At 47.2% G+C, this 25,782-nt stretch overlaps 1 protein-coding gene across 2 annotated transcripts in view; it reads right to left on the reverse strand.

The window, feature by feature from the left end:
* LOC147693338 (transient receptor potential cation channel subfamily M member 2-like) overlaps positions 1-25,782 on the reverse strand; it is a 623,295-nt gene that overhangs the window by 210,526 nt on the left and 386,987 nt on the right. For both annotated transcript variants that reach the window (XM_086933675.1, XM_086933674.1), the window contains exon 21: positions 1,916-2,048. In XM_086933675.1, coding sequence (XP_086789801.1) covers positions 1,916-2,048 — 133 coding nt within the window. The remainder of the gene's footprint in view (positions 1-1,915; positions 2,049-25,782) is intronic.

Below are 25,782 nucleotides of genomic sequence, written 5' to 3' on the forward strand. Positions count from 1 at the left end.
TGGCCTTGGTTGCACCTTGCATCCTCATCAAAGCTTTGGTTCAGTGGGCCCAGGTGGGTCCCTGTATCCAGCCTGCGCTCCATCGCAGTTGACCTGAACTTTTGGATGTGCCTCGGTCTAGCCTGACCAGATAACCCCCTTAAGCGCCTATTACTTCTTTACGCCATTGTCACATTTATTCTATCATATTTCGACTTCTACTTGATGGGTTTTTGTTGTTTTAGTCTTGTTTTATTTATAAAATCATAATCTATTATTGTAACGTGAGGTAGAGTTTTTTTGTAGTATTTTCACTGTGTTACTGTATGAGTTATTGCACAAATACTTTACATCTGCCTTCTAAATTAAGCCTGCCTGCCCTGTGCCAAGCTACCAGAGGGTGGGCACAGGATAATTTAAGTTGTGTTGTGACGCCCCCTGACTAGGATTGTGGTCCCTATTTGGGCAGGGTGCATACCTCTGCTAACTAGAGACCCGATTTCTAACATACAGACATCTAAATTATAAACAATTATGCTTTTAACAACTCTATTAAATGCAAAACAAAGCAATAATAATCTTACCTTCTAAATTTCAGTCTACAATATTTTTGATATCACTATTTAAAGGTAATTATATTATGGTAAGACGATATTTACAACTTGATATTTTGGTGAAAAACCCTTCTTGCAGGGTCAAAAGTGACCTCTTTCTGAAGGCACAGTCTGTGTCTGCATCTTACTACTATGCTATTACTAGTGGATGGGAGAGGTGTTTTCTGCTGCATTTTAAGCGATAGAGAAAAGTATATCAGTTTTTTCAAGAGTTTCATATAACTTTAATAGGTTGTGGTTAGCTCTGGTTTCAATGGATGTTTGCCCAATGTCAGCTCTGCATACATTATTGGACATTTTGTGCATTGCAGCACCAACTGGTTTTCATGCAACTTTCAAGTCAACACTGGAAGCAGAAAGCTGATTGACATGCCAGTCAACATCCCAGGTGCCACTCTGAGTGGACCTATGAGAAAAACTCTCATTAATGTCTTTTTGTAAACATCTGAAAATCTACTCATTAGGACAATGTCTTTTCAGACTAAATCAATCTACTATCCCATTAAATACTGCTACTTTATTGTTATGTGATGTTTCCTGTACAACATGTATCTTGTTTTTCTATCACACCCACAAAAGGCGATGGAAGGAAAGCTTGCAATAGGTCTAACCTCTGGCAATCGCACGTGGCAACATTACAATCTGTTGTTTTTTGCCCACAGAGCCACCTCTGTTTAGACCCCACCACATGCAAATCACTATTGATCCTTCTCCAATGGGAACAGTCCAGCCTGAACAGGTTGGCTGGGTCTTCCCTGAAGTGGAATAGAAGCAACCCAGGACCGATATGAGCCTGATTGGGGCTCTTCAGTCGGGTGCAGCTTGGCTCCAGTGGGACAGTGAGCACGGGACCCAAGTCTGGATTTACTCTTACAACAAACACACAAAAGGAGATGGAAGGAATATTTGTCTAGCCACTGGCAACCATTCGGGGTAGAATTCCAACTTATCATATTTTTGCCCACCATGCCACTTCAAATTGTATCTGGTCCTTCTATGTAAAGGAGTCTCCTGCCTATCGGTGCTATGCGTTGCATAAAATCATTATCCGCGGCGTGAATTAAGCCGCGATGCTGGCGGAATAATGAGGGGGTGGGGTTCGACTGGCCCCCGGCCTTCCTCCACACACACCACCCGTGACGTCGGCTGGCCGGGCGCTGTCCGACGCATGGAAGGTGTTAAATAAATAAGTAAATGTATCTGCGACACTGTTCATTGTGCGAGTGCTGGTGCAATGCAAAAATACATGTGGGCTTTTGATGACGCTGTGAATTGGAATAATGAGAAGTTGGGATATTGAGTAGAGGAACAGGAGTTCTCACCATCCTCTGCATCATGATGATCTTGGGCCCGAGCACCTTGCTCAGAGTGAAAATGTGCATGAGGCGGAGGCAGAATACGATGAAGTCCACAGCGAGGATGACTTTTCCGGCATAAGGTGAGTGTGCGATGCATCTGTGGACAGGAAGAGGAAAACAGCGGTTAGTGTCAGTGCAGTGAGAACTAGGGGACACATGTAAATATTGACTGACTAATGGCATTGACCCATTCAAGCTACACAGCTCTCTGTTATACTGCTGGTGGTTATGGGTTGGTGATTGAAGCTAAAACTGGCATTTCATCTAATACTATGAAGGAACATGGAACAAAGCAACCTAGGATGGGTCCATTGGGTTGGGTAGCAGCAGCATCAGGACCATTTATGGACTCACCGAGTGGGGTTTGTGTTGGTGACACAAAATAGCTCCCCCTACATTCCATGCTGAGAAATGCATGCAGTGTAGTATGTTTCTGGATTAAGTGTGTGTCTTTATGTGTGTGCGCGCACAGGTGCAAACGCATGCAAGATTTATAGATTCGGGGAGCTAGCACATCTCCTTGATATGACCAGAGACACAGAACTGAGGCTTCACACAGTGCAGGAGAAACTACCATGAAAACTGCATGCCCAGCTGACAATGTGCAATATGTCACTGACTAGACTGTAATAATTCAATGTGCACCGTGCCCATGCTTGAAACCCTGGTGTGTGTAAGTGTTTGTACCACAGTGTGTCTGTATGCCTAAAATAAGTGTACCCCATAAAAGACATTCAGTGACACAGCCTGGAAACTCGCTCCCAACCAGTAATAAAATACAGTTATACATGAGGTGCAGCTTGCCCATCACAACTGAGGATCCCGGTGTCACTGTACCTGCAACCTTAATGTAGTTTAGGGGTCTCATAGTACCCCATTCTACTCATCTTTCCTTTTCTCCTCCCTATCTCCACCCCCTCTGCTCTTTTCTATGTCGTCCATGTAATGCTCTCCTCTCTACCTCCTTCCTTCTTCTGTCTGTCACTCATCCTCATCTCCTTCCTTCCTCTTCTCCTTATTTTTTGTTCCTTGCAACTCTTTTTTCTTTGCTCACTCTTCTCATCCGTATCTCCTTTCTTTTTGTGACTCATTCTTATTTCCTTCTCCCATTCTGTCACCTTTCCTTGCCTTCCTCTCCTGTTCTTTCATGTCTTTCCTCTCTTTTCCTTCTTGTTCCCTTCTTCTCCACTCACTCTGTACCACCACCCCAAAGAAGTAAACGAAGCCAAGCCTTGGCATGCACTCTGCCTAAAAAAACAAATCAGAACAGGAACTCTCTGAAATAACATCAGCTGGTGCAGGGCTTCCTGGAAACCCGCCCACCCCTTGGGCTCCGGTGAACTGCACCGGCTGCACCAAAGGTAGCTGCGCCCCTGATACACAGTGCAGATACATCTGCATCCCTGGAATACACACAAGTGGTAGCTGTAACAGAAAAAAGAAAGATGCAACCATGCCTTTTAAGAAAACAAAATAGCAGTTGTTCAAAAAGGGATCCTGGTAAATGTCATTTCTCGTGCAACCCTAATTTGTGAAAGGTGACAGGTCATTGTGGCAGTGTGCACATAGTGGAGTGACACAGGCTGATTCCATACGCTGACGGCAGTATTGTATTCCATGTGGGATGCCGCACCATGAGGGGCTGTTTCTTGAGCACACACGTTCCATCCTTCCTGCCAAAAGCAATGCATGCAGCTGGCAGTGACCATGGACGCTGAGGCCGCCTGCCATGCTGGGCTGCTATCTCATGCTGAGCCGCTATCTCATGCTTGACTGCTATCTCATGCTGAGCCGCTATCTCATGCTGGACTTCTATCTCATGCTGAGCTGCTATCTCATGCTGAACTGCTATTTCATGCTGGACTGCTACTCATGCTGAGCCGCTATCTCATGCTGGACTGCTATCTCATGCTGAGCTGCAATCTCATGCTGGACTGCTATCTCATGCTGAGTCGCTGTCTCATGCTGGACTGCTATCTCATGCTGAGCCACTATCATGTTCAAGTTCAAGTTCGGGCATTTGTATAGCGCACTACTCACCCAGAGGGTCTCAAGGCGCTTGGGGAAGGGGTTCATTATTTGTCGAATAGCCAGGTTTTCAGTTCTTTTCTGAAGGAGATGTGGTTCTGAGTAAGGCGGAGGTGGGTGGGGAGTGAGTTCCAGGTCTTGGCAGCCATGAAGGAGAAGGATCTGCCACCCATGGTGGATTTCCGGATGCGCGGGACTGCGGCGAGGGCTTGATTGGACGATCTTAGTTGGCGGGTGGGTTTTTAGAAGGACAGTCGAGTGTTGAGGCATTCGGGTCCTAGATTGTAGAGGGCTTTGTGTGCGTGGGTGAAAAGGCGGAAAGTAATTCTTTTGTTGACAGGAAGCCAGTGGAGGTCTTTTAGATGACCGGTGATGTGATCTTGACACGGGATGTCTAATATGAGTCTCGCTGACGCGTTTTGGATGCGCTGGAGTTTTTTCTGTAATTTTGTTGTGATTCCAGCGTAAAGTGTGTTGCCATAATCCAGTCGACTCGTGACCAGTGCATGGGTGACAGTCTTTCTTGTCTCGAGGGGGATCCAGCGGAAGATCTTTTTGAGAATGCGAAGGACGTTGAAGCATGAGGATGAGACGGCGTTGACTTGTCTGGACATCGAGAGAGTGGAGTCTAGAATGAAGCCAAGGTTACGTGCGTGGTCTGTGGGTGTGGGTGCTGTGCCCAGAGCGGAGGGCCACCAAGAGTCGTCCCAAGCTGAGGGGGAAGATCCTAGGATGAGCAACGCCGTTTTGTCTGCGTTGAGTTTTAGGCGGCTCTGATTCATCCATTCGGCTACTTCTTTCATGCCTTCATGAAGATTGGTTTTGGCTGTGTTGGGGTCTTTGGTGAGGGAAAGGATTAGCTGGGTATCATCGGCGTAAGAGATGATGTTGAGGTTGTGTTGACGCGCTATGGAGGCGAGAGGACTCATGTAGACGTTGAAGAGGGTGGGACTGAGTGAGGATCCTTGAGGTACGCCGCAGATGACTTCGGTGGCCTCTGAGTAGAATGGGGGAAGTCCGACTCTTTGAGTTCTCCCAGCGAGGAATGAGATGATCCAGTCCAAGGCTTTTCCTTGTATGCCGATGTTGCTGAGGCGATGTATAAGGGTGCTGTGGCAGACTGTGTCGAAAGCGGCGGAAAGGTCGAGGAGGATGAGGGCCACTGTTTCTCCATTGTCCAGGAGTGCTCGGATGTCGTCAGTCGCTGCAATGAGGGCGGTTTCGGTGCTGTGTTTGGCTCGAAATCCGGATTGAGATGGATCAAGGGAGTTGTTGGATTCAATGAAGGCGGCGAGCTGGCTGTTGACGGCTTTCTCAATGACTTTGGCCGGGAAAGGGAGGAGGAATATGGGTCGGTAGTTTTTCAGTTCAGAGGGGTCTGCTGTGGGTTTTTTCAGAAGGGCGCTGAGTTCGGCGTGTTTCCAGCTTTCTGGGAAGGTGGCAGAGTTGAAAGAGCAGTTGATGACATCGCGGAGTTGGGGTGCGATGATGGAGTCAGCTTTGTTGAAGATGTGGTGGGGACAGGGGTTAGAAGGCGAGCCAGAGTGGATTGAGTTCATGAGGCGAATGGTGTCTTCAGTGGTGATTGGGTTCCAGGCACTGAGGTTGTTAGTTGGAGGCTGGACTGCTATCTCATGCTGAGCCGCTATCTCATGCTAGACTGCTATCTCATGCTGAGCCGCTATCTCATGCTGGACTTCTATCTCATGCTGAGCTGCTATTTCATGCTGGACTTCTATCTCATGCTGAGCTGCAATCTCATGCTGAGCTGTTAGCTCATGCTGAACCGCTATCTCATGCTGGACTTCTATCTCATGCTGAGCTGCTATTTCATGCTGAGCTGCTATCTCATGCTGAGCCGCTATCTCATGCTGGACAGCTATCTCATGTTGGACTGCCATTTCATGCTGAGCTACTATCTCATGTTGGACTGCTAACTCATGCTGAGTTGCTATCTCATGCTGAATTGCTATCTCATGCTGGACTGCTATCTCATGCTGAGCTACTATCTCATGTTGGACTGCTATCTCATGCTGGAATGCTATCTCATGCTGGACTGCCATTTCATGCTGAGCTACTATCTCATGTTGGACTGCTAACTCATGCTGAGCTGCTATCTCATGCTGAATTGCTATCTCATGCTGGACTGCTATCTCAGGCTGGACTGCAATCTGGTGCTGAGTTGCTATCTCATACTGAACTGCTATCTCTAGCTGGACTGCTACCTCATGCTGATCTGCTATTTCATGCTGGACTGGTATCTCATGCTGAACCGCTATCTCATGCTGGACAGCTATCTCATGCTGAGCTGCTATCTCATGCTGAACTGCTATCTCATGCTGGACTGCTATCTCATGCTGAGCTGCTATCTAATGCTGAACTGCTATCTCATGCTGGACTGCTATCTCATGGTGAGCTGCTATCTCATGCTGAGCTGCTCTCTCATGCTGAATTGCTATCTCATGCTGGACTGCTATCTCATGCTGAACTGCTAACTTATGCAGGACTGCTATCTCATGCTGAACTGCTAACTCATGCTGGACTGCTATCTCATGCTGGACTGCTATCTCATGCTGAACTGCTGTCTCGTGCTGAGCTGCTATCTCATACTGAACTGCTATCTCTAGCTGGACTGCTACCTCATGATGATCTGCTATCTCATGCTGGACTGCTATCTCATGCTGAGCTGCTATCCCATGCTGAACTGCTATCTCATGCTGGACTGCTATCTCATGGTGAGCTGCTATCTCATGCTGAGCTGCTCTCTCATGCTGAATTGCTATCTCATGCTGGACTGCTATCTCATGCTGAACTGATAACTCATGCTGGACTGCTATCTCATGCTGAACTGCTAACTCATGCTGGACTGCTATCTCATGCTGACTGCCAACTCATGCTGGACTGCTATCTCATGCTGGTCTGCTATCTCATGCTGGACTGCTATCTCATGCTGAGCTGCTCTCTCATGCTGAGCTGCTATCTTATGCTGGTCTGCTATCTCATGCTGGACTGCTATCCCATGCTAAGCTGCTCTCCCATGCTGAACCACTATCTCATGCTGGACTGCTATCTCATGTTGGACTGCTGTCTCACGCTGGACTGCTATCTCATGTTGGACTGCTACCTCATGCTGGACTGCTATCTCATGTTGAGCTGCTATCTCATCCTGGACTGCTATCTCATGCTGAGCTGCTATCTCATGCTGAGCCGCTATCTCATGCTGGACAGCTATCTCATGTTGGACTGCTATCTCATGCTGAGCCGCTATCTCATGCTGGACAGCTATCTCATGTTGGACTGCTATCTCATGCTGGACTGCTATCTCATGCTGGACTGCCATTTCATGCTGAGCTACTATCTCATGTTGGACTGCTAACTCATGCTGAGCTGCTATCTCATGCTGAATGTCGAGATTGGCAGTAGTGTAAGCTCCAAGAACACCACTAACCTTGTCCTGTGGCCAAGCAGAGACGATATCTGACGCTAAGTCCCTTATTTCCTCACAATACGGAACCCAGCAGAGAATATATACTACTCTGTCAGACTCCGCACCCCAGAGGAAAAAAGGGAAAGAGGATGAAGGTGTGTTCCCCCGACTTCTCTCTGGGACTTGATTTACTCTTTGGGCTGGGTCTAGTATACCTTCAAGGCTGCAAGTGGGATGACAAAACACACAATTACTCATATACTCACTGACCCCTGTTTTTCCTGTATTGTGCGTGTGCCTTTCTTCACTCACCAGGATTCCTCTATTCCCTTCCTTTATTTCCAGTGTAATCCCAGACTTATCTCACTGATGCCGATAAAAGAAAGTCCAAAACAAATGCAGGTTCAGGAGGCTAATACCAAAACACGTGCCTCTTCACAGCACTAGTCCCCTTCAAGAAAGTTACTTCTCTTTCACTCGTGCTCCCTTCTTATTGTTTCCTTCACAATACTGGGGCAGGATTATCCACAAAAAGATACAGTGTCTCTGGCACAAAGAAATAATAACGTTGGCTTTGCAGCGCTACAAATGTCTCGAATACAAAGAGCAGGCGATTATACTCCGGAGATTCAGTACCTGCTTAACTACACAAAAACCTTGCTACAAACTAACAGTGTTTTTCCCTGAGCGCGTCCAAAATCCGGTCGCTTACAGAAATAGAAACACTGTTACATTTCTCGCGTGTTAAATCAGAAGCGTCTCGCGCCTCACAAGAACATCGCGGCTACACTTACTATTTAGCAGAAACAAAGTATCCAGTTTCCAAAGCTTTCAGGACAAGTAGAGAAAAGGCGAGCCCGCGCTTTTCTCACAAACAATCAGAATGGGGTTACAATACCAGCCGGTATTCAGGCACTTGAAGTCAGGACAAACAGGCTTCCAAAAAGGCTGTGCTCTTCTCGCTGGGATCCGGCGGGGAATACCATCCGCCCTCCTTGATTCTCCAACAGGATTAATTGACAAGCACTTTCCCCTTGGAAAGGAAGTGCTTATATCCCACTAGAAAATCCCAGGGCAGTCTGGGACTTGTAGTTACCGTGATTCTTCCTGATTTCTCTGCATACCTGGAATACTGTCCTCGTGATATCAAAATCGCCACAGAACCCCCTCTCGAGGACTGCCGTCCCGGCGGTCGTCCGGGCTTCCCAGGATACTTTTCATGGAATTGCGCGACCAACTCAGGACAATTCAGATTGGCCAAAGGCTCCCACGTTCTTTCCTCAGGTCCGTAACCCTTCCACCCAACCAAGTATTGGATCCTACCCCTAACCATACGGGAGTCAAGGATAGCCAGCACCTCATATTCCTCCTGCCCATCAATGTCAATAGGAAGTGGCCTATCCAGTAGTCTTGCACCATCAGGACAAGGAAGGAGGAGGGAAACATGAAATACGGGATGTATCTTCCAGGAATCAGGGAGGGACAATCTCATAGCCATAGGGTTAATAACCTCCACTATGCTGTAAGGCCCCACATACTTAGGTTTCAGCTTGTTTTCCCCTTTCAAATGTATGTGCCTAGTGGAAAGCCACACCCTGTCTCCCACCCCATATTCAGGTGCTGGTGATCTCTTCCTATCAGCAAAGCGTTTCTGGGAAGATTGAGCACTCGCCAAGCTGTTACGGGCTGCCACCAACACCGCCTTGAGATGGGCATGATGTTCATGAATGCTGGGTACAGGGGAATGCACGGGTACCTCAAAGGGAAGTGAGGTTCCGTGACAATTGTAAGTGGTGTTTTCGACTCGCACGAATATGGTCGAGTCTGGTATCTATGAACCGCAAATGACGAGTTTAGTAAGTATGCGCAGTTTCGCTGTGCTAACTTAAACCGTTCGTTTGTTATGTGGGTTTTTCATCTGTACCCACGGGTTCCATCTTAGATACGGCATCCATTTTGTCTCTTGCCCTCAAGTAGTCAGCGAACGGACGCTGTCCGCTTCGCGACCCTGGGACTCCCAAGATATTTGCGGAAGACACATGTTCGTTGTAAGTGTCTTTATGACGAGGGGGATGCTACTGTAAGGCAGGTGGCGCCGCTCGAGGCTCATCTTGCCTCACAGGCTTATTGTCTCAGCCGTGCATCTCATTAGGCACGTCCCTTTGATGCCTGTATCTCGTGCTTTCCGACACCTCCCCTTTTTACACCCTTTCCGATCTCCCCACTGTCTCCGTCTTCCTTTGCACCTGTCTTCATTCCTATTTCCGATCTACTTTACTGCTGATTGGAATTTGCTAATGGTGGGAAGATGGGTTTTTACAGTTGGGAACCGCCAAATGTTTCCGCACTTATGATCCGGACCTCATGTGTTTGAAAACGACCAAAGCGACCCCTCTGGGGGATGATGGTGGGAACCGGGTTGTAAACTTTTGTGTACCATGTTGTCTTATGGGTAAAAACTGTATAAAAGGAGCGATCCACAGAACCAATTTGAAGCAGTCTCCCCGAACTACACTCGATGTACTTCCTGTGACTTCTGTTTTCCCTGCAGCAAATAAACCTTGAATCTTTGACGTCAGAGGAAGTGTCCCGTGTCTCTGTGACTTGTACGCCGGAGCAGGTTACCCACGAAGGTTTCAGGTGTTGTGCCCTGGCACCGCTGGGTCCAAAAGAACCCAGTCCTTCAGTTGGCGCCCAACGTGGGGCTGCATCAGTGGTACCAGTCCAAGCCCGACGATCGTGAGGAACTTCGTGTGAAATCTCCGAGGGAAGGTGCACCCCGCTTCATCGATCCTGTTGTCGAAATAAGTGGCCCGAAGACTTTTCCCGCGAAGATTCCCGCCTCCTGACGGCTGCGACGGACTGCTGCCCTGACTGTAGACCTGTTTTGGCGCCTGGCGTAGACCTTGGTAGAGCGAGACGATAGACGGGCCTTCCTGGTGACGCCATCGATCTTTGAGTTAAGTATTTGTGGGTCGCTCCCATAGTCCTTGGTTGTTGACACTTTAGCAAGTGTCTTTGTTGTGCACGCTGTGTGAGTGTTTTTGTCGGTGACACTTTGCTAGCGTACTTTGTTGTTGTATTTGTTTGACGACTGCAGCCGCCAAAAACCGAGGGTTTTGTTCTTTGCTGGGATTTGGTAAATCCCGTAACCCTTGAAGTTTGTGAAACTCGGCTAGTGTGCAAGATGCCTGGTCGCAGTACTTTATTTAGTTGTTTCAGACCTTGTGGTGCGGATTCCCTGCTGGAGGACTCGTGTCCGATACCTCCAGTTGGAACTCCTACTTATGACTTATATAGCAAACATGGGCTAGGCCCGATTGCTTTTAACGATTATTGGATTAAATATACAAAGAAAGATGGCGATCTTCGTTGGCCACCTCACGGTAGCTTCGAGGCGTCGATCTTAGATAACCTAGAGATGAAGTTGTTCGAACGTAAATCAAGGCCGGCCATGTTTGATGCCTTTCGGTTGTGGCGCAAAGAAGCCCGACAGAAAGAAATCAGACAAAATAAACGTAGTCAGCGAGATAATGTTGCTACCATTGTAAAGAAAGCTGAGCAGTTTCAGCGTGATAAGGAGGATAAGGATAAGGAAGTGTTTGAGAGATTACAGCGTATGACCATAGATAAATGTTATCCTGCTTTACCTATGGAGTCGGATAAGAAGGAAGAGGCAGTTGAGGATCCTTTAATGTCCTATCTTATGAAGTCGCCACCTCCGTACGTACAGGGTACCGCAGCTCCTGTGGTCCCTGCCGTACCTGTTCTTCCACCTATTGTTCCTCCACCAGTTCCTCAACCTGCACCCGTTCCTCCGACTGTTCCTGCTCCTTCGTCTGTTTCTATTCCTACTGCTCCTCCGCTTCCACATACTCCTGCTCCCGCTACTGCTCCTGTGTTGTTAACCCCCGTTGTTGATACTGTTTCCACTCCTTCTCTTGTTAGTCCTGTGTCTTATCTCTCTCCCTCTACTCGTAGTCGTAATTCTCCTATTGCACCAAGTTTTTTTCAGTCGCTTGGACCTGTTTTTGGGTCTGCTGGTTCTGATGGTCCTCAGAGACGTAGCCAGCTTCCTGGTAACAGGGAACGCGTTGCGCTATATAATATGGCGATGGGTTGGATGGACAATCCGCAGAGAAATCCACCCCGAGTTGTTCTTGAAACGTTTAGTCAATTCAACATACCAACTCAGAGATATGTGTTTGACGAAATGTGTAAGTTGCTACATGACCAGATAGCGGCTAATGCGCCTGACGAGGTGCTGACCGCCCTGTCTAACCTCCGGCTTCAGTTCGCAACCGGACTGATAGTAGATACTAATGTCCGACGAGCTATTGAGCAGTTGCTATCCCTTCGTCCCGCTCCCATTCCTCATGCACTGTTTGTTGAGGATATTGAAAAACAAGACGAGTCTGGCCAATATCCCATGCGCGAAGTTCCGCCGGTTTGGGTACCAGCTGATAATACTAATGCTGCCCATCCAGTACCGGCACATTTTGAGAGAGTATGGATACACCTTCCATGGAAACGATCGGAAGTGCTTCAGGTGAAGCAATCTTTGCCCGATCCTCGTAAAAATCCTACTGGGTATTATAAGGAATTATCGCAGCTCGTAGATGCTACGGTGATGAATCTTGCCGATATCGATATGTTGTTTGGCAACGTCGTACCGCAGCCGGTATGGGCTAAGATCCGTCACCAAGATCACGCAAATGAATTAGGTGGTGATTGGGCTGCCATTACAGCGGCAGATGCTGGACATGTGGCTGCTACTAAGCCCGATCAATTGATTACTGCTCTCCCTCAAAGAATTATTACGTTAATGAAAACGCTTATGCCAGCTACAAGGGTAAATTGGGACAAGTTGTCAGCTTGTAAACAAAAGAAAGATGAGAGTGTTTCCGACTTCTTTACGAGGTTTGAAGAAGCATTCATTGATCATAGTGGACAGGATATGGGTACTGAGGGTGGACAGAGGTTGTTTGTGGATAAATTTGTGTCGAACTTGTTGCCCGATTTGAGCTATAAATTAAAGAATTCGGAAAGTGCATGGGCCGTTTCTACTTCAGCTCAGATATTGGCTACGGCACAATATTACGAAAATAGGGAGAAAGAAGAGAATGACCGTGCTGACAAAAAGACAAAAGAGCTGAAAACTAAAGTGTTGTTGCAACAAGCGTATCCACCGCGTTCCAATCAGAATGCGCCTCAACAGAATAGGTCGCAGTCTCAATCGAATAGATCGCAGTCGCGTAACGATTCCTCTTTCCAAAGATCCTCGTTAGGGTATAATCAATGTGCTTATTGTAGACAAGAGGGACACATCAAATTCAATTGTCCTGCTCTGAATGAACGTAATAGTGGTAATTCGTCCAAAGGAGGCCGTGGTGGTGCACAGCAGGCATCACGTGGTAGAGGTCGTGGTGCTCAAAATGATCGCTCAGACAATTCATCTAGTTCTAATAATTGTTTCGATCAACGTGGATCATCGCAAGGACGATCTGCGCAGTACAATGTAGACGATTATTACGTCGATCAGGGAACTGACGACAGAAATTACTAGGACAGCCAAAGACAAAAGGAGGGAGTGGTATCAGTTCCGGTTGATCAGAGAGGGCCTTACGTCGCAGTTGCTACATCGGGCGTCGTTGAGCCTTTTCTGTTGGACACTGGTGCAGCGAAAAGTTCTATTATGCATTCGAAACTCCCTGGCGCACCTTTGTCTGGCTTAACAAATGTTTCCGTTGGATTCTCTGGCGCCCCCGTTAGCAATCCAGTTTCACGCCCTTTGCCCCTTCAAATTGGGCCACGTGAGCTCGAAGCTCCGTTGATTTTGACCACTGGTTGTGGCGAAAATCTTTTGGGTCTGGATTTGCTTAAACGTTTGTATGCAACATTGTATTGTTCTCCTGCGGGTGTAAAGCTTACGTTAGGAGAGAGGGTTGTCTCTCCTATGTATTTGTCTCTCGATAGGCTTCCACCGGAATTGAATTCTCTTCCTGTGTCTTTGTGGGCGACGGGTCCAAATGATGTGGGCCTACTTGATATCTCCCCTTATGTTGTTCAGTTGAAAGCTAATGTGCGACTGCCACGTATTCCCCAATATCGTATCTCCCTTGAGGGTGAACGAGCACTGTTAGCGATCATTTATGATTTGATCGAGAAAGATGTTATTGAGGAGACTCGGGGAAACGTGTGCAACAGCCCTGTACTACCCATTCTTAAACGTACTGATCCTACAAAACCGCCTGTTTATCGTTTTGTTATCGATTTACGGGAGGTAAATAAAATTGTGGTTCCTCAATTTCCTGTTGTGCCTGACATCACGGCGCTACTGACTCTGATTCCAGCTACTGCATCATGGTTTTCGGTGATTGATTTGAAAAATGCGTTTTTCAGCATCCCGATTGCCGAAGAGAGCAGGGACCTTTTCGGTTTCTCTCTCGGTGGGCGTAGCTTCCGGTTCAAACGCGCTCCTCAGGGCTACTGTGAAAGTCCATCGATTTACAGTCAAGCCTTGAAGGGTCAACTGGATGCGTTTAGGTTGCCGGTTGGTGCGGCCTTAATCCAATACGTCGACGACTTATTGGTGGCTGCTGATACTCAGGACATTTGCAAAATTGCTACGGTGTCGCTGCTGCAACATCTCTGCGAGTTAAATCACAAGGTGTCACCTTCTAAACTCCAATATTGTTGTCAAGAAGTGACCTATCTTGGTCACTTATTGTCAAAGGAGGGAAGGCGGTTGACCCCAGAGAGAATTGCAGCGATTGCGCGAATGGCTGTGCCAAAAACCCAGAGAGATGTGCGTGCCTTTCTAGGTATCACGTCGTACTGCAGGCAATGGATTCCTAATTTTTCATTGCTAGCGAAACCATTGGTGGCTCTTACGTGCAAGGATGTTTCAACTCCTTTACCATGGACGGAACAATGTCAGAAAAGTTTTTCTGAATTGCGTGATTCATTGTGTTCGGCTCCTGTGTTGGGTACTCCTGACTACAGCAAGCCGTTTACATTATATGTTCACGAGAGGGAAGGTTGTGCTTTGAGTGTCTTAACGCAACCTTTTGGTGGTAAGCAGCGTCCATGTGCATATTTTTCCTCGACCTTGGACCCAGTAGCTAGAGCATTGCCGAGTTGTTTGAGAGCAACTGCGGCAGCTGCGGTCTCCATCCGACAATCAGCAGGATTGGTCATGGATAATATGCTTACGGTGATGGTTCCGCATGCAGTCGATACTCTGTTGAATCGTACGAAAACTCAGCACTTGACGAGTGCGAGGTTATCTGGGTACGAATTGACGCTTCTGGCAAGCCACATTCAGATAAAACGTTGTAATGTCCTAAATCCGGCAACTTTGTTACCAATTAGTGCAGAGTCAGATGAAGTAACAGAACATGACTGTTACTTGCGGACGGAAGAGGAAACAAAGGGTCGAGTGGACCTTAAAAACACCCCATTGGAAAATCCGGACGGCACTTTGTATGTGGATGGGTCATGTTTTAAGTTGCCGAATGGCGATGTGACTATTGCTTATGCTGTTGTAACATTGAACACTGTTGTTGAGACTGCGAGATTGAGTCAGAATTCTGCCCAAGCTGCAGAGCTGATTGCGCTTACTAGAGCATGTGTGTTAGCAAAAGGGAAACGTGTGAATGTGTACACCGATAGCCAGTATGCCTTCGGTGTAGCGCATAGTTTTGGACGATTGTGGCGAGAGCGTGGTTTCTTGACGTCGCATGGCACGAAAATACAGCATGGCCAGCTTGTGAACGATCTTTTGGATGCATTGACGTTGCCTGCACAAGTTGCGATTGTTAAATGTAGTGCGCATCGTAAAGTGACGGATGATGTTGGTCGTGGTAACGCGTTTGCAGATGAGATTGCTAAGGAGACTGCCCGGAACCTTAGTACTCGAATGTATGTGACGAGTTCGGTTAGGTGGCCTACAGAATCAAGTATGTGTGTAGATACTTTTGAGAGTGTGAAAGCAATTCAGAATGAGGCCACTGAGACTGAAAAGATGAAGTGGAAAGAAAGTACGGGAAAGTTGGATGCGAATGGTTGTTGGATTGATTTGTCGGATCAGAAAAGATGGATGTTGCCTGATGCGTATGTGCTGGCCGTTGTGACAATGGCACATGGGTTAGCACATATTAGCGCGAAAGGCATTTGCAAGTTGTTGGCCGATGTGTGGAAGAATGATGGCATTACAAAGTGTGCTGAACGTCTGGTGAAGAATTGTATGGTGTGTCTAATGTACAATCCTGGCAAAGGAACCCCAACTCCCCCTGGCAGTTTTGCTCCTCCTTCGTATCCCTTTGAGGTGATCCAATTGGACTTCATCCATATGGAGCGATGCAATAACCTGAAATACGTTTTGGTTGTGGTGTGCGCATTCTCCCGATGGATTGAGGCCTATCCCCTCAAAGATAATACTGCTTTGTCTACCGCGAAAATCCTACTGAAGGAATTCTTTCCTCGGTATGGAATGCCTAGAGTTGTGTGGTCAGATAATGGAAGTGAGTTCGTTGGAAGTGTGATGAAGAGCGTGTGTAAGGGCCTTGGAATTAATCAGAAATTCCATAGCGCCAATCATCCCCAGTCAGCTGGATTGGTTGAGGGGTACAATGGCACCCTTAAACTAAAGTTAGCGAAGATTCAGGCTACGACTGGTCTTTCGTGGCCTGACGCTTTGCCTCTGGCATTACTGTCAACTAGGGCGACTGTACACTCCCGAATAGGGCTTAGTCCCTATGAGATAGTGTTCGGCCATCCTGCGAATGTGTGGGGGGTTCCTAGGCCAGGAATATTCTCTGATCTTGAGTACCCGATGTTGATTGATTATTTGCATGACTTGACTGCTAAACTGAGGTTAATTCACCAACAGGTTTACGACGCCTTGCCAACGCAGACGGAGGGTCCAGGCCACCAGCTCCAGCCCGGGGATTGGGTGGTTACCCGCAACTTCTCACGCAAGAATAATCTGGACCCCCGATTCACCGGACCGTACCAGGTACTCCTGGCCACGAGGACTGCCGTTCGTCTCGAGGGGCGGAAAAATTGGGTACATGCTACCCATTGTAAGCGAGTCCCTATTCCTTTGCCGGCAAACCCGTGGGTAAGGAAAGGCATTGCGTCAACAGAAACAGAAACATTGCCGGCGTTTGTACCTTTTAGCGACGCACAGCTTGTTGGAGAACACTCAGCGCAGCAGAAAGCCACTGTTGAACATTTGTCAGCAAAAGACTCAAGACCAGAACAACGAACTGATCAGCAGGACGCTGTCTCTTCAAGAGATCCTTTGTTCGGCGAGCAGACACGTCCCGGGAAACATCGATATTCTTTGCGATCTCACACTAAGGACAAATAAAATTTTCTTGCGTTGCTGTAATTGACAACTGCAATATCCTCGTTTCCCATGATCAATTTTGAACATTCATATCATTGAAATTTTTTGTATATATGTCGAGCTTTTTCCTTGTATCTTTTTCCTTCCACAGCTGAGAAATATTGTGCTAATATATATACATATTGTGTATTGAGGGCCGTAGGGCCGCGCGCGTACTTCCTTCTGGACAGTAGGTCTTGACGCAAGGTTAAAGGCCGTCGGTTCCTAGGAACTCCTGGGGATTGACTATTGCTGCACAGAACGAAGTGCGTCAAGAAACGTTGCGGACGGTCGTAGGGAATGGCATTTTCGAAGCTAAATGATTTGGAAGGAGCTCAGGCATACAGATTCAAGCTGCAGCAACTCAGTCGTACCAAATGTTTTATATTCCAACTGTTTGTATTGTTTTTGACTGCTTCTGCATTTTTGACGGGTGGGGTGTATTACACTATGTTTTACTTCCTACCTGCTACCCCTACTCCTACTCCTCACCCTAATCTTACTACTACTGCTTCTCCTCATTCCTTTCACATGTTACCGGAACACGAGCAGGCTAGACGTGTAGAATTCCGCAACAATTCCTTTATTCAGCTCCTCCATCAGCATCAGTTAGTGGTTAACACTACTAATTGTTGGGTGTGTGGGTTGATGCCACATACTACGGGTAAGGGAATTCCGTATCTGGTGTTACCGTATAGTTCCCAAGGGTCAGCTCGAGCATTCCAAACAATGTTTCGAAGCGCACTGGGTTTCCACCCCAATCGAGAACCACGTTCCCCCAACTCTGGTCCTACCTCGTATCAGAAGTTGCTATCAATGGCAATAGAGGATATGGAAGATGAGATCCATGATCCTTTTCTTATCCCTGAAGAAGAGGTACGAGCTTATAGGGTCCTAAGTAGAGGGGAATACAGTATGTTCACTAGTGAAAAGCAGCTTAAAAGCTCGCCTCCAATATGGGTCGTACCCCACACTGGTAATTTGTGTCTCATGGGTCGTGGCCAAAGTCCGCAAGCCCGATTTGGAGACAGTGCTTGCACTGAAAACTACGTTGTGCCAATGACCCCGTCCCCTGTGTTTCTGGCTGCCAAGGGTACTTACTTTATCTGTCATGATCGTGCATACACATGGTTGCCCACAGACTTTATGGGTACATGTTTCATTGCAAATTTGTTGCCTCCGACGTTTACTGTAGATGCCGATTATCATAAGACTAGAGTTGTACGAGGCATAATTAGCGAAGAAGATACTGCCGGTCAAGAGGCAGGAGACTTTTTCAAGGGTTTCCTCCCGTTTTGGGGACCTATGGTTAATAGTAGGAACCTGAGACAGTTGACTCGAGTGGTGGAATCGACAGCTAATGTTACTGCCAGTGCCCTTGGTAATATCACCACGGAACTTCAGGCGGAGAGACTTATGACGTTACAAAACCGTATGGTTTTAGATGTCGTCTTAGCGGATCGCGGTGGGGTATGTAAGGTGATCCATTCGAGCTGCTGCATTTTCATCCCAGATAATGCTCCTACTGTCTATCAAGCCATCTCGAAGTTGCATAAAATCTCCGAATCCATACACGTGGATGTAGGGGATTGGACGCTACTTGGATGGTTTTGGGGCCTGATGTCGACTTGGGGTTGGAAGATTCTGATGATCATCGGAGTTGTGGTAGTGTTCCTGTTCACGTGTTGCCTTTGTGTACAGTGTGGTCCTGCCTTATGTGGCCTCTGTGCTACAACGTGTATGAGACAACCATCTGTTACCGAGGGGACTCGATTGGACAGAGCTATGCTACAACAACATCTCGATGGTCTGATGAATATCGAATATGATTCCGACTAGTGCTTGCCTACATGAGGGCAAAAGGAGCGTCTGAGGTTCCGTGACAATTGTAAGTGGTGTTTTCGACTCGCACGAATATGGTCGAGTCTGGTATCTATGAACCGCAAATGACGAGTTTAGTAAGTATGCGCAGTTTCGCTGTGCTAACTTAAACCGTTTGTTTGTTATGTGGGTTTTTCATCTGTACCCACGGGTTCCATCTTAGATACGGCATCCATTTTGTCTCTTGCCCTCAAGTAGTCAGCGAACGGACGCTGTCCGCTTCGCGACCCTGGGACTCCCAAGATATTTGCGGAAGACACATGTTCGTTGTAAGTGTCTTTATGACGAGGGGGATGCTACTGTAAGGCAGGTGGCGCCGCTCGAGGCTCATCTTGCCTCACAGGCTTATTGTCTCAGCCGTGCATCTCATTAGGCACGTCCCTTTGATGCCTGTATCTCGTGCTTTCCGACACCTCCCCTTTTTACACCCTTTCCGATCTCCCCACTGTCTCCGTCTTCCTTTGCACCTGTCTTCATTCCTATTTCCGATCTACTTTACTGCTGATTGGAATTTGCTAATGGTGGGAAGATGGGTTTTTACAGTTGGGAACCGCCAAATGTTTCCGCACTTATGATCCGGACCTCATGTGTTTGAAAACGACCAAAGCGACCCCTCTGGGGGATGATGGTGGGAACCGGGTTGTAAACTTTTGTGTACCATGTTGTCTTATGGGTAAAAACTGTATAAAAGGAGCGATCCACAGAACCAATTTGAAGCAGTCTCCCCGAACTACACTCGATGTACTTCCTGTGACTTCTGTTTTCCCTGCAGCAAATAAACCTTGAATCTTTGACGTCAGAGGAAGTGTCCCGTGTCTCTGTGACTTGTACGCCGGAGCAGGTTACCCACGAAGGTTTCAGGTGTTGTGCCCTGGCACCGCTGGGTCCAAAAGAACCCAGTCCTTCAGAAGGGCATTGGGATGATAACCATACAAACAAAAGAAAGGAGAACAACCCAAGGTGGAGTGTATGGCATTATTATATGCAAACTCAGCCATCCAAATTAACATTGTCCAGTCCATATCATTTTGCAGAGCAAAGCAGCGTAGATACTGTTCCAACGTCTGGTTCAGACGTTCTGTTTTGCCATCAGTCTGGGGGTGATAGGAGGAAGAGAGACGAGCATCGACGTCCATGGTCTTACAAAGAGCCTTCCAGAATCGGGAAGTGAATTGGGTTCCTCGACCCGTAATGAGCACGCAAGGAATGCCATGTGCTCTAACGATATGTTGCAGAAACACCTGCGCCAGTTCAGCTGAAGTAGGAAGACTCGTCAACGGAATGAAATGACCCATTTTTGTCAAATGGTCGACGACCACGAGGATCACGGTCTTTTCATTACAGGGAGGCATTTCAACTATGAAGTCCATAGACAATGTGTGCCAGGGTTTTGGAGGAATAGGCAGAGGCCTCAGAAATCCCATGGGTTTGACATGGACGGATTTCCCTTGCATGCAGACAGTACAGTTTTTGACATACTGTCTCACATCATTCTAAGGTTGGACCACCAGAACTCGCGTTCCACACCTACTATGGTCTTGTAGATTCCCAAATGGCCTCCTAGGGGGGAGTCGTGTATCCATTTCAGGACTTGCAGCTGTAAGATCTCAGTGGGTACATAGATAGCGGACCCATGGTAAGCAAGATCATCTTTTTCCATTCGATGTTCCGGATCTTCTTGTATCCATGCTTGTACATCTGACTCTGCCAGGGCTATCTTCACGTCGTCCAGAAAGTCCTGTGTAGCCAACAAGGCTATAGCGGGTAGACAACCACTTGCTTCTTTCAGGATTAGTGGGGGTTCTTCCGTGGTTCCTGCATGTTGGTCTTCAGTTTCACCTAGGCGAGACAGGGCATCCACTTTACCATTCTGTAGTCCAGGTCTGTACTTGATAATAAAATCATAATCCGAGAAGAACAATGTCCATCTCAACTGCCGAGGCGTAAGCGCCTTCGCGGTTTTCAAGAACAGAAGATTTCGATGGTCTGTGTAGATTTCAACTGTGTGAACAGCTCCCAATAGGTAGTGACGCCATTCTTCACATGCCCTTTTAATTGCCAGGAGTTCATTATCCGAGATGGAATAGTTGATCTCGCAAGGCGTCAATTTCTTGGAGAAAAAGGCAACAGGATGCAGTTGACCAGTGTCAGGATGGCGTTGTGATAGTATACCCCCTATTGCATATTGCGAAGCATCCGTTTCCAACACGAAGGGTATTTGAGGATCCGGATGGCGAAGGATAGGAGCTTGGGTAAACTGATCTTTCAGATACTGGAAGGAGATAGCAGCTTCTTGGTTCCATACAAACGGTGTGTTTTTTCTCAACAAGCTGGAGATGGGATGGATTATCTTTGAAAAATCCTTGATGAACCGTCTATAGTAATTTGCAAAGCCAAGGAAACTTTGAACGGATTTCACATTTGTAGGCGGACTCCATCCGATAATCGCCTCGATCTTACTAGTATCCATTTGGAATCCTTTGGCGTTGATGACATATCCAAGGAATGCGACCTCCGTGACATGAAACAGGCATTTTTCAAGCTTGGCATACAAGGAATGATGTTGCAACTTCCTGAGAACGATCTTCACATGCTCCACATGTTCATGAAGGGTCGACGAATAGATCAAAATGTCATCGATATACACGATACAAAAGGTTTCTAGACAACCTCTCAATACTTCATCCATGAAATATTGGAAGGCGGCAGGGGCGTTACAGAGCCCGAATGGCATCACTCTATATTCGAACAACCCGAACTTTGTTCGAAACGCCGTCTTCCACTCGTCTCCCTTCTGGACTCTGACCAGATGATACGCCCCTCTAAGATCGAGCTTGGTAAAGAAACGGGCACCCTTCAATTGATCCAACAGCACCTGTATAAGAGGGAGCGGATATCGATTCTTGATGGTCATTCTATTGATGGATCTGTAATCGATGCATGGTCGTAATTCGTCGCAGTCCTTCTTCGGGATGAAAAACATGGGGGATGAGGCAGGCGATGTAGAATGCCGAATAAATCCCGTAGCCAAATTCTCATCGAGGTAATTCCTCAGATACCGCGTCTCTTTTTCAGTCAAGGCATATACTCGACTACACGGTATGTCTGCTCCCGGAATGAGATCAATACGGCAATCATACACTCGATGTGGAGGTAACTCCGTTGCCTTCTGTTTGTCGAACAATGATCGGTAAGCCTTGTATTCTTCAGGAAGAACCGTGGCGCAACAATAGTGTCCTCGGGTACACTCTGTTGCCAAACACACAGAGGGCGTGATGTTATTCTTTTCCAGGTCAGGCAAAGCTTGCCTACAATTCTCTTTACAAAAATCCGATGATAGAGTGATGGTTCGCGCCGCCCAACTAACCTTAGGATCGTGAAGGGTCAACCACGGCATTCCAAGGATGAGCCGGAACTGTGGCGCGTCAATCAGATCGAATTGTATATGTTCCTGATGATTCTGGTTCGTCTGCATCAATAACGCACGTGTATGATAGGAAACAGGGCCCGATGACAAGACAGTCCCATCGACTGCTTTCACTAACTCCGGTTTGTCCTTCTTCTCGCAGACGATTCCTATCTTCATCGCATATTCTTGATCGATGTAGTTGCCTGTAGCACCTGAATCCAGTAATGCATCGATTTCCATAGCTTCACGAGAATTAACCCACAGGGTGACCTTCAGGTTCATATGAGCTACTGCGGGATGCAAGGTGTTTGCAAGTATTGGTGAGATCGTTTGTAATTGACAACCCAAGGCAGAGACCTCTTCCTGATTTGGGCGTTCTAGTTTTCCGCCGGTCGTCCTGATTGAATCATCGCTTGGGTATTCGGCCCTTGGAATCTTCCCGGCAAGGCATTTCTTGCTCTACAATCCTTAATGAAATGGCCTCCCTTGCCACAATACAGGCATTGCTTCAGTCTTCTTCTCTTCTCCTTCTCTTCCTTGGAGAGGGGTCCCCTTATACCTCCGATCTGCATAGGCTCTACCCCATCAGGCGATTTCGGATGCTCCTCTGTGGTATTCTTGAACCGGGGATAGAAGAAACGTCCTTCTCCTCTGTTCCTATCACCCCTTCTTTCCAGAAGTCGGTGGTCCAATTGGACTGTCAGGTCGATCAACTCTTCACAGGTAGAAGGGAGCTGCACTACTTGTGCCAACACGTCTTTAAGCTCCCCTCTTAGTCCTTGATAGAAGATAGATATTCTTTTCGCCGTGGGCCACTCTGTTTCAACCACTAGACGATTAAACAAAGTGATGTAAGAAAGCAAGTCTTGAGACCCTTGGCGCAATGTTAATAGCTCTCTATCCAAGGACAACATGTGTAGCTTCCTATCAAAAAGTCTTCGTAGTTCTAAACAAAAGTCCTCGAAATTGTGCAACACAGGATCATTTCTCTCCACCAAGGGTATCGACCAACTAGATGCATTGCCTCCCATATACGACATCATGAACGCCGTTTTCGCACCATCTTCCTGGAACACCCCTGGTTTACACAAAAAGTGTAATCTACACTGGTTCAGGAAGGTCTCAAACTTACGGGGATCCCCATAGAACCTTTCAGGGGGCGCAAGAGGAATACCCGTGCTTTGTATCACATGCACGGTGGGTACAGTGTCAGGAGGTGAAGAAGTGTCTGAGGAGGACAGAGAAAACCCCCCCCTTCAGCTCCCTGAGAGACCGTAAATGCAGGGGGTTGTAATGTGGCTGGCTTGATGTAAGACGCCCCTCCTGTATGTTTACGTGCTAACCCTGCTACTTCTGTCCGAAGCACCCCCACTTCCTTATATAACACCTGATTCTCCGTTCTAGAAGTAGTGACCTCCTGTTGCAGAGCAGCAAGGCTCTCTACCACAGACTTCAACACACTTTCTATATTCATCATCTAGGCCGGGCTCGTACACTTGGGCTTGTCAATCTGTCGAGATTGGCAGTAGTGTAAGCTCCAAGAACACCACTAACCTTGTCCTGTGGCCAAGCAGAGACGATATCTGACGCTAAGTCCCTTATTTCCTCACAATACGGAACCCAGCAGAGAATATATACTACTCTGTCAGACTCCGCACCCCAGAGGAAAAAAGGGAAAGAGGATGAAGGTGTGTTCCCCCGACTTCTCTCTGGGACTTGATTTACTCTTTGGGCTGGGTCTAGTATACCTTCAAGGCTGCAAGTGGGATGACAAAACACACAATTACTCATATACTCACTGACCCCTGTTTTTCCTGTATTGTGCGTGTGCCTTTCTTCACTCACCAGGATTCCTCTATTCCCTTCCTTTATTTCCAGTGTAATCCCAGACTTATCTCACTGATGCCGATAAAAGAAAGTCCAAAACAAATGCAGGTTCAGGAGGCTAATACCAAAACACGTGCCTCTTCACAGCACTAGTCCCCTTCAAGAAAGTTACTTCTCTTTCACTCGTGCTCCCTTCTTATTGTTTCCTTCACAATACTGGGGCAGGATTATCCACAAAAAGATACAGTGTCTCTGGCACAAAGAAATAATAACGTTGGCTTTGCAGCGCTACAAATGTCTCGAATACAAAGAGCAGGCGATTATACTCCGGAGATTCAGTACCTGCTTAACTACACAAAAACCTTGCTACAAACTAACAGTGTTTTTCCCTGAGCGCGTCCAAAATCCGGTCGCTTACAGAAATAGAAACACTGTTACATTTCTCGCGTGTTAAATCAGAAGCGTCTCGCGCCTCACAAGAACATCGCGGCTACACTTACTATTTAGCAGAAACAAAGTATCCAGTTTCCAAAGCTTTCAGGACAAGTAGAGAAAAGGCGAGCCCGCGCTTTTCTCACAAACAATCAGAATGGGGTTACAATACCAGCCGGTATTCAGGCACTTGAAGTCAGGACAAACAGGCTTCCAAAAAGGCTGTGCTCTTCTCGCTGGGATCCGGCGGGGAATACCATCCGCCCTCCTTGATTCTCCAACAGGATTAATTGACAAGCACTTTCCCCTTGGAAAGGAAGTGCTTATATCCCACTAGAAAATCCCAGGGCAGTCTGGGACTTGTAGTTACCATGATTCTTCCTGATTTCTCTGCATACCTGGAATACTGTCCTCATGATCTCAAAATCGCCACACTGAATTGCTATCTCATGCTGGACTGCTATCTCATGCTGGACTGCTATCTCATGCTGAATTGCTATCTCATACTGAACTGCTATCTCATGCTGGACTGCTATCTCGTGCTGAGCTGCTATCTCATACTGAATTGCTATCTCACGCTGAGCTGCTATCTCATGCTGGACTGCTATCTCGTGCTGAGCTGCTATCTCATACTGAACTGCTATCTCTAGCTGGACTGCTACCACATGCTGATCTGCTATCTCATGCTGGACTGGTATCTCATGCTGAACCACTATCTCATGCTGAGCTGCTATCTCATGCTGAGCTGCTATCTCATGCTGAGTTGCTCTCTCATGCTGAATTGCTATCTCATGCTGGACTGCTATCTCATGCTGAGCTGCTAACTTATGCTGGACTGCTATCTCATGCTGAACTGCTAACTCATGCTGGACTGATATCTCATGCTGGACTGCTATCTCATGCTGAACTGCTATCTCGTGCTGAGCTGCTATCTCATACTGAACTGCTATCTCTAGCTGGACTGCTACCTCATGCTGATCTGCTATCTCATGCTGGACTGGTATCTCATGCTGAACCGCTATCTCATGCTGGACAGCTATCTCATGCTGAGCTGCTATCTCATGCTGAACTGCTATCTCATGCTGGACTGCTATCTCATGCTGAGCTGCTATCTCATGCTGAACTGCTATCTCATGCTGGACTGCTATCTCATGGTGAGCTGCTATCTCATGCTGAGCTGCTCTATCATGCTGAATTGCTATCTCATGCTGAACTGCTATCTCATGTTGGACTGCTATCTCATGCTGGACTGCTATCTCATGGTGAGCTGCTATCTCATGCTGAGCTGCTCTCTCATGCTGAATTGCTATCTCATGCTGGACTGCTAACTCATGCTGAGCTGCTATCTCATGCTGAATTGCTATCTCACGCTGAGCTGCTATCTCATGCTGGACTGCTATCTCGTGCTGAGCTGCTATCTCATACTGAACTGC

This window comes from Lissotriton vulgaris, chromosome 8 (genome assembly GCF_964263255.1).
Source record: "Lissotriton vulgaris chromosome 8, aLisVul1.2, whole genome shotgun sequence".
Lineage (NCBI taxonomy): Eukaryota > Metazoa > Chordata > Amphibia > Caudata > Salamandridae > Lissotriton > Lissotriton vulgaris.